Here is a 12,192-nt window from a genome sequence, read left to right on the forward strand (position 1 = left end):
AGAGAGGAGAGACCCCACAGCCCTGCCCACCCTCCATGGGGCTCCCTGGGTGCTGTGCAGGGTGCTGAGAGAGGAGAGATCCCACAGCCCTGCCCACCCTCCATGGTGGGGGTGGGTGGGGAGTATCCCAGTGACACCCTGACTAACAGGTTACAGGCTTCTTGTAGGTGGGACAATGTCTCAGCAAGCCCTGGCCCTGACCACAGCCGCGGGGAACCCCGGCCCAGAAAGCAAGACCAAGGACTCCCTGCCTGCTGGTCCCACCCCTGCCCCGGGCCCCAGCCCTGCCCTGGCACCCCCAGCACTGCCAGCGACCGGCGCCAAGGTGGGGGACCTGCCTTCCATGAGCTACCGGGTAAGGACTTGAGGGACCCTCCCTGCCCCCCTCCTGGCCTCCCTGCACCTGCAGGACCTGCCCAGCTGCTGGGGGCACAAGCCGGAGAGAGGCCCACGGGGTCTCCTGGCCCTGCTGCAGAAGTGGGGGTCCCAGGGCTCCCAGAAACAAGGCCTCATCCCTGGAGGTTTGTGGGGTCTGGTATCAGCCCCCCCAGTGCCCAGAATCCACTTAGAGGCCGCCACCCACACTCTGGTTGGCCCTGCTGGGTTTGATTGATTGATCGATTGATAGATCGATTGATTGGTTGACTGGCATCCTTTTTTTTATTTTCCTTTTTGTTGCCCTTATTGTCTTTTTATGGTTGTTGTTATTGATGTAGTCGTTGGATAGGACAGAGAGACATGGAGAGAGGAGGGGAAGACAGAGAGGGGGAGAGAAAGACAGACACCTGCAGACCTGCTTCACCGCCTGTGAAGCGACTCCCCTGCAGGTGGGGAGCCGGGGGCTCGAACCGGGATCCTTATGCCGGTCCTTGATCTTTGTACCACGTGTGCGTAACCTGCTGTGCTACCATCAGACTCCCAGACTGGCGTCTTTTTAAAAATATGTATTTATTTATTTTCCCTTTTGTTGCCCTTGTTTTTTATTGTTATTGTAGTTATTGTTGTTATTGATGTCGTCGTTGTTGGATAGGACAGAGAGAAATGGAGAGAAGAGGGGAAGACAGAGAAGGGGAGAGAAAGACAGACACCTGCAGACCTGCTTCACCGCCTGTGAAGCGACTCCCCTGCAGGTGGGGAGCCGGGGGCTCGAACCGGGATCCTTATGCCAGTCCTTGCGCTTTGTGCCACGTGTGCTTAACCCGCTGCGCCACCGCCCCATCCCCTGACTGGCGTCTTATCAGGGGGCTAGCTCCCCTGCTCTGAGCTGGTTGTTTTCAGAGACAGAGACAGAGGTGAGCAGAGACAGCGCAGCCCAGAGCAGGGCCCTGTCCAGGTGAGCTGTCCAGCATTCACTTCCTCAGCTGATGGTGTCAGGGAACCAGCCAAAGCCTCAGGCAAAACTCCTGGGGGGTGGGGGCACTCCCAGAGCTCTGCTGCTTCTTTCTGTATCCTCAGAGAAAGACAGGCTGACAGAGAGGAGAGAGGGAGAGACACCGCTTCCCATGCTTGTAGCTTCCTGGGCTCTGTCCACGGGGGCTTGAACCCAGGGCCTCGAGCCCAGCCTGGCTCACGTTCTACCCACGGAGCTCTGTGGACCAGCCCTGTTTTGAGCCTCCATTGAACAGGGCGGCCTCACCAAGCCCAGCAATGACCTTGGCAGCCCTGCCTGTCCACTTTGTCCCCTCTGTCCCCCCACCTGTCCCCTCCTGTCCCCTCTGTCCTCTGCTCACTGTGTGTGGCCCTGGACCAGCCCCCCTCCCCCAGCGTCCAGTCTGTGCCTCCTCTCTCTGTGTCTCTGTCTCCCTCTCTCTCACTCTCTCTCTCTGCCTCTCTCTCTTTCTCCCTTTCTCTCTTTCTAGACACGGAGGCCCCAAGAAGCCAATAGGGGAGCCCCCCTGCCCTCCGGCCTGGTGCTGACAAGGAAACCACACGCGGGCTTAGTGCAGGGCGGGAAGGGGCAGGTTCACACAGGCCCTGCTGCTCGGGGTCCCCGTGTCTGACACCCAGCTGGCAGGTGTCTCCTGAGTCCCCCAGAGTGCAGGTGCCTCGAACCAGAGAAACCCAAGCACAGGACTCTGGGGGAAGGGCTGAGGGGGAGGGGCGCCTGGGGGAGAAATCAGGGAGCCAAACCCCTGGAGACTGTAGCACGTGGCAGGGAAGATACCCACTCTAGTCCCCGGGGAGAGAAGGCATCCTGAACATGGACCCCGGATCCCTAGAAGGCTACATGGGGAGGAAAAAAATCAGGGAGGGCTTCCTGGGAGAGCTGACATCTGGCCCTGAGATCCTAGAAACCCACCTGAGGAAAAGGTATGCAAAAAGCCTTCCTGGAGGAGGTGGCATATAACCCAGAAATAGGGAGGGGGTCCTTCAGCTCCTCCAAGGGGGACAGGGTGAGAGGAGAGCCCTGTGGTTTGGGGGTGGTCCGCTACACTCACTCCCTCTTTCCCTGCAGCTGGTGGCTTTCGAGCAGGAGAACTTCCAGGGCCGCAGGGTGGAGTTCTTGGGGGAGTGTCTGAACCTGGGAGACCGGGGCTTCGACCACGTGCGCAGTCTCATTGTCACCGCCGGCCCGTGAGTTGGGGTAGGGGGCTCAGGGAAGGGTCCCCACATCCCAGGAGCAGAAACAGCAGGCAGTAGTGGCTGCCACCCTGGGGGGCTGCCTGGAGGGGCCATGGTGCTGTGTGAGTGAGGGGCCGCTCTGAGGCCCCTTTGCAGGTGGGGAAACTGAGGCAGGGGGCTCGTGCCGTCCCCGTCCGCTATACTCTCCCCGCCTACCCCCCACAGCAGAAAGCAGGGAGTGGGGACCCCGGGCTGAGGTCAGGGCACAGGGCCAGCCCAGGACGAGGCCCCTACAGGCCACTCGGCTGCCCAGACCCTAAGCACCCAGGGGTCAAAGCCAGCCTCCCACACAGTTTTCCACACCTCGGTGCTGGGTTCGAGTCCCACTCCTGCACAGCCTGATTGGTCTCTGAGCCTCAGTTTCCTTATCTTGCAAAGTCTGAGGCCTGAGGGAGACGGTGTGTATGAGGGGGAGGCAGGGGTGTTCTGTGAGCAAGGGCAGCTGGGTGGATGGCCATGGCTGTTACCAACCCTCCCACTGTCCTGTAGCTTTTGCCAGGTGGGTGGGGGGTGTGTGTGGGCATTCTGCTTCTTTCTCCCTCCCTCCCTCCTTCCCTCCCTGTGGCTGCCTGGGTCCCACCTCTTACCCCCCAGCCCAGCTGGCAACAGAAGAGACCGGATGTGGCCATTTGGTTTGTCAGGCCCTTTTTTGGAGCCTGTGACTCAAACCGAGAGTATTTGTTCTAGAATAGATACAGCTGGGCTTGGGGTGGGCGGTGGGGGGCAGGGCGAGGGGTGGGGAGGAAGAGCCTCCCCTACCACCACCCAGAAGCACCTAACTCACCCAGCAGCCCTTTCTAACAGACAGAGACAGAGAGAGATGTCACAGCAGGCCACACCACTGTCACAAACAGGAAGCCGTCCACGTATGCTGTATGTCAATGGGACTGAAACGATGAAAGAAAGACACTCGGCAGGCAGGCAGGCTGTCACCTGCTCGAGGCTCCTGGCAGCCGCGGGCTTCCTTTGTCACCAAAAGAGAAAGGGACCGGGACTGATGGCATCTCAGGCCGCAGGGCTCTGGCTCCGTCCCCGGGAGCTCTGTGTGCTGGCACGAAGCCCTGGCCTCTCTCTCTCTCTCTTTCTCCTCCCCCACCCTGCAGCGGGATTCAGAGGGCAAGGTGCATCTTTCTCTGAAGGTGCCACGGCCTCCACAAAGCCAGGCCTTCCTCCCTGCTGTCTGGCCCCCCACGCCCCACGCCCCACGCCCCACGCCCCACGCCCCACGCCCCACGCCTTGGCATGACTCTTGCATCCAGGGAAATGCTTGAACTCCAGAACCACAGGCAGCGTCTCAGCCCCAGCCTTCACGGCCAGGCCAGGCGGTGGTGGACATGTTAAGTGTACATATTTCAGTGCGCAAGGACCCAGGTTCGAGCCCCCAGCCCCCACCTGCAGGGGGAAAGCTTCACGAGTGGTGACGCGCTTTCTATCCATCTCCCCCTTTCCTCTCGATTTTTCTCCGTCTCTATCCAAGAAGTAAATACGTAAATAAAATATTTTAAAAGATGTGACGTTCGGGGGTCAGGCGGTGGCGCAGTGGGTTAAGCGCACGTGGCGCAAAGTGCAAGGACCGACCGGTGTAAGGATGCCGGTTCGAGCCCCCGGCTCCCCACCTGCAGGGGAGTCGCTTCACAGGCGGTGAAGCAGGTCTGCAGGTGTCTGTCTTTCTCTCCCCCTCTCTGTCTTCCCCTCCTCTCTCCGTTTCTCTCTGTCCTATCCAACAACAACGACCGCAATAATAACTACAACAATAAAACAATAAGGACGACAAAAGGGAATAAATAAATAAATATTTTAAAAAGAGAGAGAAAGAAAGAGAGAGAAAGCAAGCAAGAAAAAAAGAAAGAAAGGAAGGAAGGAAGGAAGGAAGGAAGGAAGGAAGGAAGGAAGGAAGGAAGGAAGGGAAAAAAGCAGGTGTGGCCTTGGGGACAATGAGGCTCAAGGAGGTGGAGCCAGGCATGTGGCTGCACAATCTAGGGGCAGCCCACTGGCCACGCAAGGGGCAAGGGACAAAGGGCAAAGGGCAAGGGGCAAAAGGCAAGGGGCAAGGGGCAAGGGGGCAGGCAGGACACCACCGAAGCTCTCATCTTCTTTCCCCTGCCCCCCCCTCTGTCCAGCTGGGTGGGCTTCGAGCAGTCCAACTTCCAGGGGGAGCTGTTTGTGCTGGAGAAGGGTGAGTACCCTCGCTGGGACACGTGGTCCAGCAGCCAGCGCAGTGACCGGCTCATGTCCCTGCGGCCCGTGAAGATGGTGAGTGTCCCCTCCAGGCTGGGGGTGCTGAGGGGCCTGGCGCCAGGCAGGGGGTGGGGAGAGCAAGGTGGAGGGGCAGTGAGAGAGAGACCCCAGCACTGTCCAAAGGCATTCATTTTATTTTTTTTTAATTTTTATAATCTTTATTTATTTATTTATTGGAGAGAGAAAGTCAGACATCGAGGGGGCAGGGGGATTTAGAGAGAGAGAGAGAGGGAGACACCTGCAAGGCTACCTCACCACTTGCTAAGCCTCCCCCCTGCAGGTGGGAGCCAGGGGGCTCGAACCTGGGTCCTTGTGCAGTGTAGTGTGTGTTGAGATCCTCCAAACACCCTTTCTGGGTTGACCAAGATATATAAGCATGCAGGCCTAGGAAAGCGGCTATTTTTTATAAGTGACTTCATATTGATTTACACGGGCAGCCAGGTGGTAGCGCAGCAGGCTAAGTGCACGTGGCACAAAGCACAAGGACCAGTGTAAGGATCCCGGTTCGAGCCCCGGCTCCCCACCCGCAGGGGAGTCACTTTACAGGCAGTGAAGCAGGTCTGCAGGTGTCTCTCGTTCTCTCTCCTCCTCTCTGTCTTCCCCACCTCTCTCCATTTCTCTCTGTCCTATCCAACAAGGACATCAATAACAACAATAGTAATCACAACAATGATAAAAAAAACAAACAAAGGCAACAAAATGGGAAAAAAATAGCCTCCTGTAGGATCAGTGGGTTTGTAGTGCAGGCACTGAGCCCCAGCAATAAGCCTGGAGGATATATATTTACACAATTATAAATTTACACCATTCCCACCACCAGAGCTCAGTGTCCCCACTCCCTCCATCGGAAACTGCAGTGGTTCTCCCAGGGCCACAGAGCTGGGTTAACTATTATTTCTTTTTTAATTTTGTTATATTTAATTATTTCTTTTCCCTTTTGTTGCCCTTGTTGTTTTATTGTTGTTGTAGTTATTATTGATGTCGTTGTTGGACAGGACAGAGAGAAATGGAGAGAGGAGGGGAAGACAGAGAGGGGGAGAGAAAGACAGACACCTGCAGACCTGCTTCACCGCCTGTGAAGTGACTCCCCTGCAGGTGGGGAGCCCGTGGGGCGGCTCGAATCGGGATCCTTATGCCGGTCCTTGTGCTTTGCGCCACGTGCGCTTAACCCGCTGCACTACCGCCCGACTCCTGACTATTATCTCTCTGCCTTTCTATAGTCATATATATTTGCCCTTTTTTTCACATTTTCTTCCTCCTTTTTTTTTTTTTTGCCTCCAGGGTTATCGCTGGGGCTCAGTGTGGCTACAAAGAATCCCCCCAGTCCTGGTATCCATTTTCTTTCTTTCTTTCCTTCTTTCTTTCTTTCTTTCTTTCTTTCTTTCTTTCTTTCTTTCTCTCTTCCTTTCCTTTTTTCCTTTCTATCCTCTTGGACACAACAAAAATAAATTGAAAGGGGAGGGTGGAAACAGAAAGGAAGAGAGATGGGGAGATAGCACAGTGGTTTTGCAAACAGACTCTCCTGTCCGAGGCTCGGAGGTCCTTGGTTCAGTCCCCATTACCATCATCAGCCAGAGCTCTAGACTCTCTGTCTCTTTCTCATTAGAATAAATACTCTTTTTAAAAAATAAAAGGCCTGGGGAGGGGGCGGGAGGTGGTGTACCTGGTTGAGCACACATGTTACTATGCTCAAGGGCCCAGGTTCAAGACCCCCATCTGCAGGGAGCAGAAAGCTTTGTGAATGGTGAAGCAGGGCCGCAGGTGTTTCTCTCTGTCTCTCAATTTCCCCCTTCCCTCTTGATTTCTGGCTGTCTCTGTCCAATAAAATAAATAAAGATAATACAAAAAAAAAATAAAATAGAGGGAGTAGACAGCGTAATGGTTCTGCAAAGAGACTCTCATGCCTGAGGCTCTTAAATCCCAGGTTCAATCCTCTGCACCACCATAAGCCAGTGCTAAGCAGTTCTCTGGTTAATAATAATAATAATAAATATGCAAACATTAAAATAAAATGACTTGTTCCAGTTTAATTAATAAATAAATAAAGACGTGCAAGACAGCATAGTGGTTCTGCAAAAGGCTCTCCTACCTGAGTTAAAGAGCAGTGGCCGGGGCTGAGCAAAGGGACCCAGGAAAAAAAGTGGGTGGACGAGGGGGGGGGAGAGCCCCCGACAGGCCACTGGGTGAGGCCCTGCGTGGACTGGCCATGCACCTAGGACCCACAGGCCTGGCCTCTCTGAGCCCCGGCGGCCTTGCCTCGACTGAATCTCCCAGACGGTTCTTGTGTTTGGAGTACTCTCCAAGGCAAGTCCTGTGCCCTGCCGCTGCACTGTCTCTGTGTGAAGCAGAGACGCTGCTCTTTTCATGGATGAACAGGCATCAGGCGAGTGACACAGTGGTCAGAGCCCCCCCGCCTCCTTCCCCTGCACCCCCCCAGCCCAGAGCCCCTGCCTGGCCCGACCCCCACTCTCCCCATTCCCCTCACCCAGGACACCCAGGAACACAAGATCTGCCTGTTTGAAGGCGCCAACTTCAAGGGCAACACCATGGAGATCCAGGAGGATGACGTGCCCAGCCTCTGGGCCCACGGCTTCTGTGACCGCGTGGGCAGCGTGAGGGTCAGCAGTGGCACGTACGTGTCCCCTGCCCGGCTTCCTGGGGAGTTCTCACCCCGATGGGCTGGAAAAGGAAGGCAGAGATAACAGGGCTGGTGTGTGTGTGCGTGGGTGGGGGGAGTGTTTGGGTGCCCTCTCCTCCAGGCTGGCCTCCTTGCTTTCCCCGCAGCTGGGTGGGCTACCAGTACCCTGGCTACCGTGGATACCAGTACCTCCTGGAGCCCGGAGACTTCCGACACTGGAACGAATGGGGCGCCTTCCAGCCGCAGATGCAGGCCGTGCGCCGTCTCCGGGACAGGCAGTGGCACCGCCAGGGCTGCTTCCCCGTGCCGGCCACCCAGGCCCCCAAGTGAGCCCGCCACCCCCTCCGGGCTGCCCACCAAGCTCTCTGCCCCCCCCCCCCCCCCGCAAATAAAAAATTCTGTGAGCCACCATGTGGGCTGGTCTGTGAGCAGTGGTGTCAGAGGTCACACTGCTGCCCTGGGCCTTCCTGGGCCTGGAGGATGGACTCTTAATAATATCAAAACGCCTCCTGGGGAGGGAATGGAGGGGCGGGGGGGGGGCAGGGGGCTGCATGCTTGTGCAGTGCGCTGAGCAGCCATCCTGGCCTGGCTTCCTGCTCAGTGTTTTGAGAGAAGAGAAAAATAATAAGGGAGAGGAGAAAAGAGAGGGGGGGATGGAGAGACACCACTCCACCATCCAAAGAGCTCCCCCTGTGCTATCCACGGTGCTCCCATGTGGTGCCAGGGCTCAGATTCAGAGCACTCCCCCTAGACACACACACACTCACACACACAGGCAGTGGCTGCTGGCTGAGTCATTTCCTGCCCCTGAGCAAAGATTTTTCTTGGGTGGAGGCAGGCGCTAACGCACCTGGCTAAGTGCTCACATTACAGTGTCCAAGGACCTGGGTTCAAGCCCCTGGTCCCCACCTGCAAGGGGAAAACTTCACGAGTGGTGAAGCAGGGCTGCAGGTATCTCTCTGTCTCCTTCCCTCTCTATGTTCCCCTCTTCTCGATTTTTCTGTCTCTATCCAATAATAAATTAAAATATAAAAAATATTTTTAAGGGAATCAGGTGGTGGCGCAGCAGGTTAAGCGCACGTGGCACAAAGCACAAGGACCGGTGTAAGAATCCCGGTTCAAGCCCCCGGCTCCCCACCTGCAGGGGAGTCGCCTCACAGGTGGTGAAGCAGGTCTGCAGGTGTCTGTCTTTCTCTCCCCCTCTCTGTCTTCCCCTCCTCTCTCCATTTCTCTCTGTCCTATCCAACAATGATGGCATCAAGAATAACAATAATAACTACACCAATAAAACAACAAGGGCAACGAAAAGGGAAATAAATAAAGATTTAAAAATATTTTTTAAAAGATTTTTTTAAATTTATTTACCTGAAAACGAGTCACTCAGAGAGAGAGAGGCCAGCACACCACTCAGCTGTGGCGTACGAGTGATGGGGGGGTGCTGGGAAGCGAATCCTCAGCCTCTGGGATCCAGGCACCAACAGCCTCTGTCTGGCTCCCACTCCTTTGCAAAAGGAGTCTCAGCTTCTGGGGAGTGGGTAGGATGATGATTCCCACCTAAAAAGTGAAGAAACCCAGGCTCAGAGAGGGAGAGCAACTTGCCCAAGGACACACAGCGAAGCCAGCCTAGGAGGGATCCCAGGCGCCTGTCAGCTCCAGCACTGGAACCAGGATACACACCTAGGTCTCCACACCCTGCTCTCCCTCCCGAGCCCTGCCCCTCTCTGCCAACCATCTGCTGTGTTGGTTACTTAATATTTCTACCAAAATAGACTTACGGCTTAGCTACTCAACACCCTGATTTGCAAACAAAACTCTTATCGCCTCGGGGAGCGGGGAGTCAGGAACAGACACATGCTGTGTGCAGAATGCCAGGCGCTGAGCCCGCCGCAGAGGGACCGGCCTGCCGGAGTCCCGGGCCTGAGCAGCTGGGCACAGGGTCTCTTTTCATTGGTGAGTCTTGACAGGGATTTGACAGGCATGCTCTCTGTTTCCAACCAGTGCAAAGCTCTCACCCTGATTAGAAAGAGAGAGAGATTGAAGGCAGAGGATACAGCGTCATGGTTCTGCAGAAGACTCTCCCACCTGAGGCACCAAGGTCCCAGGCTCCATCCCCAGTACCACCATTAGCCAGAGCTGATGGATTCTGGTTAAAATAAAACCCACATAGGTAAAAAGCTCCCACAAATTAACAACAACAACAACAAAAAAGGCAGGACCAGGGATATATAGCATCATGGTTTTGCAAAAAGCCTTTCATGCCTGAGGCTCTGAGGCTTAACCCCCAGCACCACCGTATGCCAGAGCTGAGCAAACATCTTTTAAATAATCTTTTAAAAAATAGACATCAAGGGACCAGGTGGCATTCCTGGTTGAACACACACATAACAATATGTCAGGACCTGGGTTCAAGCCACTGGATCCCACCTTCAGGTGGAAAGCTTCACAAGTGGGGTCTCTCTTTCTCTCCCTCTTTATCTCACCTTCCCTCTCAATTTCTCTGTCTCTGTGTTAAATAAATAAGAGGATTATAAATAGAGATTGAAACAAACGTTTTAAGAAACACGGGGGCCGGGCAGTAGCACACCGGGTTAAGCGCACAGAGTACGAAGCATAAGGACCCCGTACAAGGTTTGAGCCCCCTGGCTCGCCACCTGCAGGAGAGTCGCTTCACAGGTGGTGAAGCAGGTCTGCAGGTGTCTGTCTTTCTCTCCCCCTCTCTGTCTTTCCTTCCTCTCTCCATGTCTCTCTGTCCTATCCAACAACAACAACAACAATGGAAAAAGATGGCCACCAGGAGTAGTGGATTTGTGGTGCAGGCATGATAATCCTGGAGGCAAAAGAAAAAAAAAAAAACACTTATAAGAAAGAGCCCAAGCAGGGGTCGGGTGGTAACGCAGAGGGTTAAGAGCAAGGACCAGTGCAAAGATCCCGGTTCGAGCCCCCAGCTCCCCACCTACAGGGGAGTCGCTTCACAGGCGGTGAAGCAGGTCTGCAGGTGTCTGTCTTTTTCTCCCCCTCTCTGTCTTCCCCCATCTCTCCATTTCTCTCAGTCCTATCCAACAACGAAGGACATCAACAACAACAAGAATAACCACAACAAGGCTATACAACAGGGGCATCAAAAGGGAAAATAAATAAATAAATATGTTAAAAATTTAAAAGAAAGAAAGAAAGAGAGAAAGAACCAGAGCATCACTCTGATTCATTTGCCACCTGGGACTCGGAACATGCAAGTCCTGAGCTCTACCGCTGAGCCATCCCAGGCCACCGAGCAGTTTTTCTCTAGCACCTGACTTCGTGTCACGTAACCGGAGCCCTGGGTTCCACCTGGCATGATGTTGGCTGCCAGCCTGCTGCACATCTGCTCTCTGGAAGTCTGCACCACCCAGGTCGGACCCCCGTGTCAGCTGGTGCCACTGGTCATTCACCGGTGCAGGGAGTCCGGGGCAAGTGAGACCCTGACTGCCTCCCTGGAGGAGGTGATACTTGAAGATGCCCTTGAGGGGCCATCTGGAGTGTGCTTGTCCCGCTGGGGCAGGGGGAGGTGACATTCTAGACCACTGCTGTTACGTGCTCTGGGCCCCTTTCCAGGGACATCTGGCTGCCAGCTGCCAAAAAGGATTACAGTGTGGTCAAGACGTCTGGCCCTTCTTGCCCCCTTCACAGCCCCTTGTTGTGTGCTTAACTTTTGCAACTGGACCCGGCAGCCTGGGAGCTTGGTGGCCTGTGGGCAGACGGGGAGGGGGGCCAGGCTTACCCGGCACGGCGGGAGAGGCAGCCACAAAGAAAGGGTGGGACCCCATGGCCGCCTTGCTGTGGTTCCGCTGAGCCTGAAAGATGATGAACATCCCCTCCCCGTGTGGACAGGTCACCCTGGCACGTGCTCGAATTCCCACTCGCGGGCAGGAACCAGGAGGTCGGTGAATTCTCGTTAGACTCTGCAGAGTGCTGGCAACCCGGTCCCCTTCCCCGGAACACTCCATCGCCACCCTCACCCCCACCCCCCAGGGGCTGTGGGTCCAGCTCTCATTGTCCTTATTGTAACCAAAGGAGCAAGCCGTGGGACCCCACCTTCTGATCCCCCCCACCCGCAACGCCGACACTTCAGTGCGGGTGAGCCGCAGCGTGTAGCCACCGTCAGAGAGAAGAACAGAATGACTCAGTGGGAAAATTAGAGCACAGTTGTTTTTCAGGGCATACAGAGCGTTTATTTCACATTTAGCAAGGGGGGAAAAAAGCTCTTTCTGACTTACTTAGACCAAACAGCTCTCAACCTTGCGAGACAGGTAAAAAGGCAGCCGGCACCGGGCTGCATCTGTTTGGCCAATCCTCACACCTCTCGGTGCACGGTGCGAGGGGTGGTGTGACTCTCGCTCCCGGGTGGCCTCCGGCTCCAAGCCGGGATGTCATTCTCCCACTGGCTGGCGCTACACGGGGTGGGGTGCTTGCAGAGCCTCCCAACCAATCTCCACGTTGCTGTTTTATTTATACTTAATCTATCATTTCGACAATGAGTTTGTTGGACTTGGATGTACTGATCTCTTCATAAACAAAACACACAATGAGCACAAAAAAGCCACAAGCCAAAAATAACATCAGAGGCAAAAGGAGACCAGGAGGAAACACAGCACTTGTCCAAGCCCCAGGCGGGCGGGTGTGTGAAGTGAGTTCCAAGCCTTCAGTTCCCCACACCC

The 12,192-nt window shown here is 55.3% G+C and overlaps 1 protein-coding gene across 1 annotated transcript; it reads left to right on the plus strand.

The window, feature by feature from the left end:
* Window positions 1-171: 171 nt before the first annotated feature.
* CRYBB1 (crystallin beta B1) lies at window positions 172-7,883 on the plus strand. The gene is made up of 5 exons (XM_007525283.2): window positions 172-355; window positions 2,456-2,574; window positions 4,743-4,875; window positions 7,350-7,492; window positions 7,645-7,883. Exons 1-5 carry the CDS (start codon window positions 176-178, stop codon window positions 7,826-7,828), a joined length of 759 nt encoding a protein of 252 aa, XP_007525345.2. The 5' UTR covers window positions 172-175; the 3' UTR covers window positions 7,829-7,883.
* The last annotated feature ends 4,309 nt before the right edge of the window (window positions 7,884-12,192 follow it).

This window comes from Erinaceus europaeus, chromosome 6 (assembly GCF_950295315.1).
Source record: "Erinaceus europaeus chromosome 6, mEriEur2.1, whole genome shotgun sequence".
NCBI classification, from domain to species: Eukaryota; Metazoa; Chordata; class Mammalia; order Eulipotyphla; family Erinaceidae; genus Erinaceus; species Erinaceus europaeus.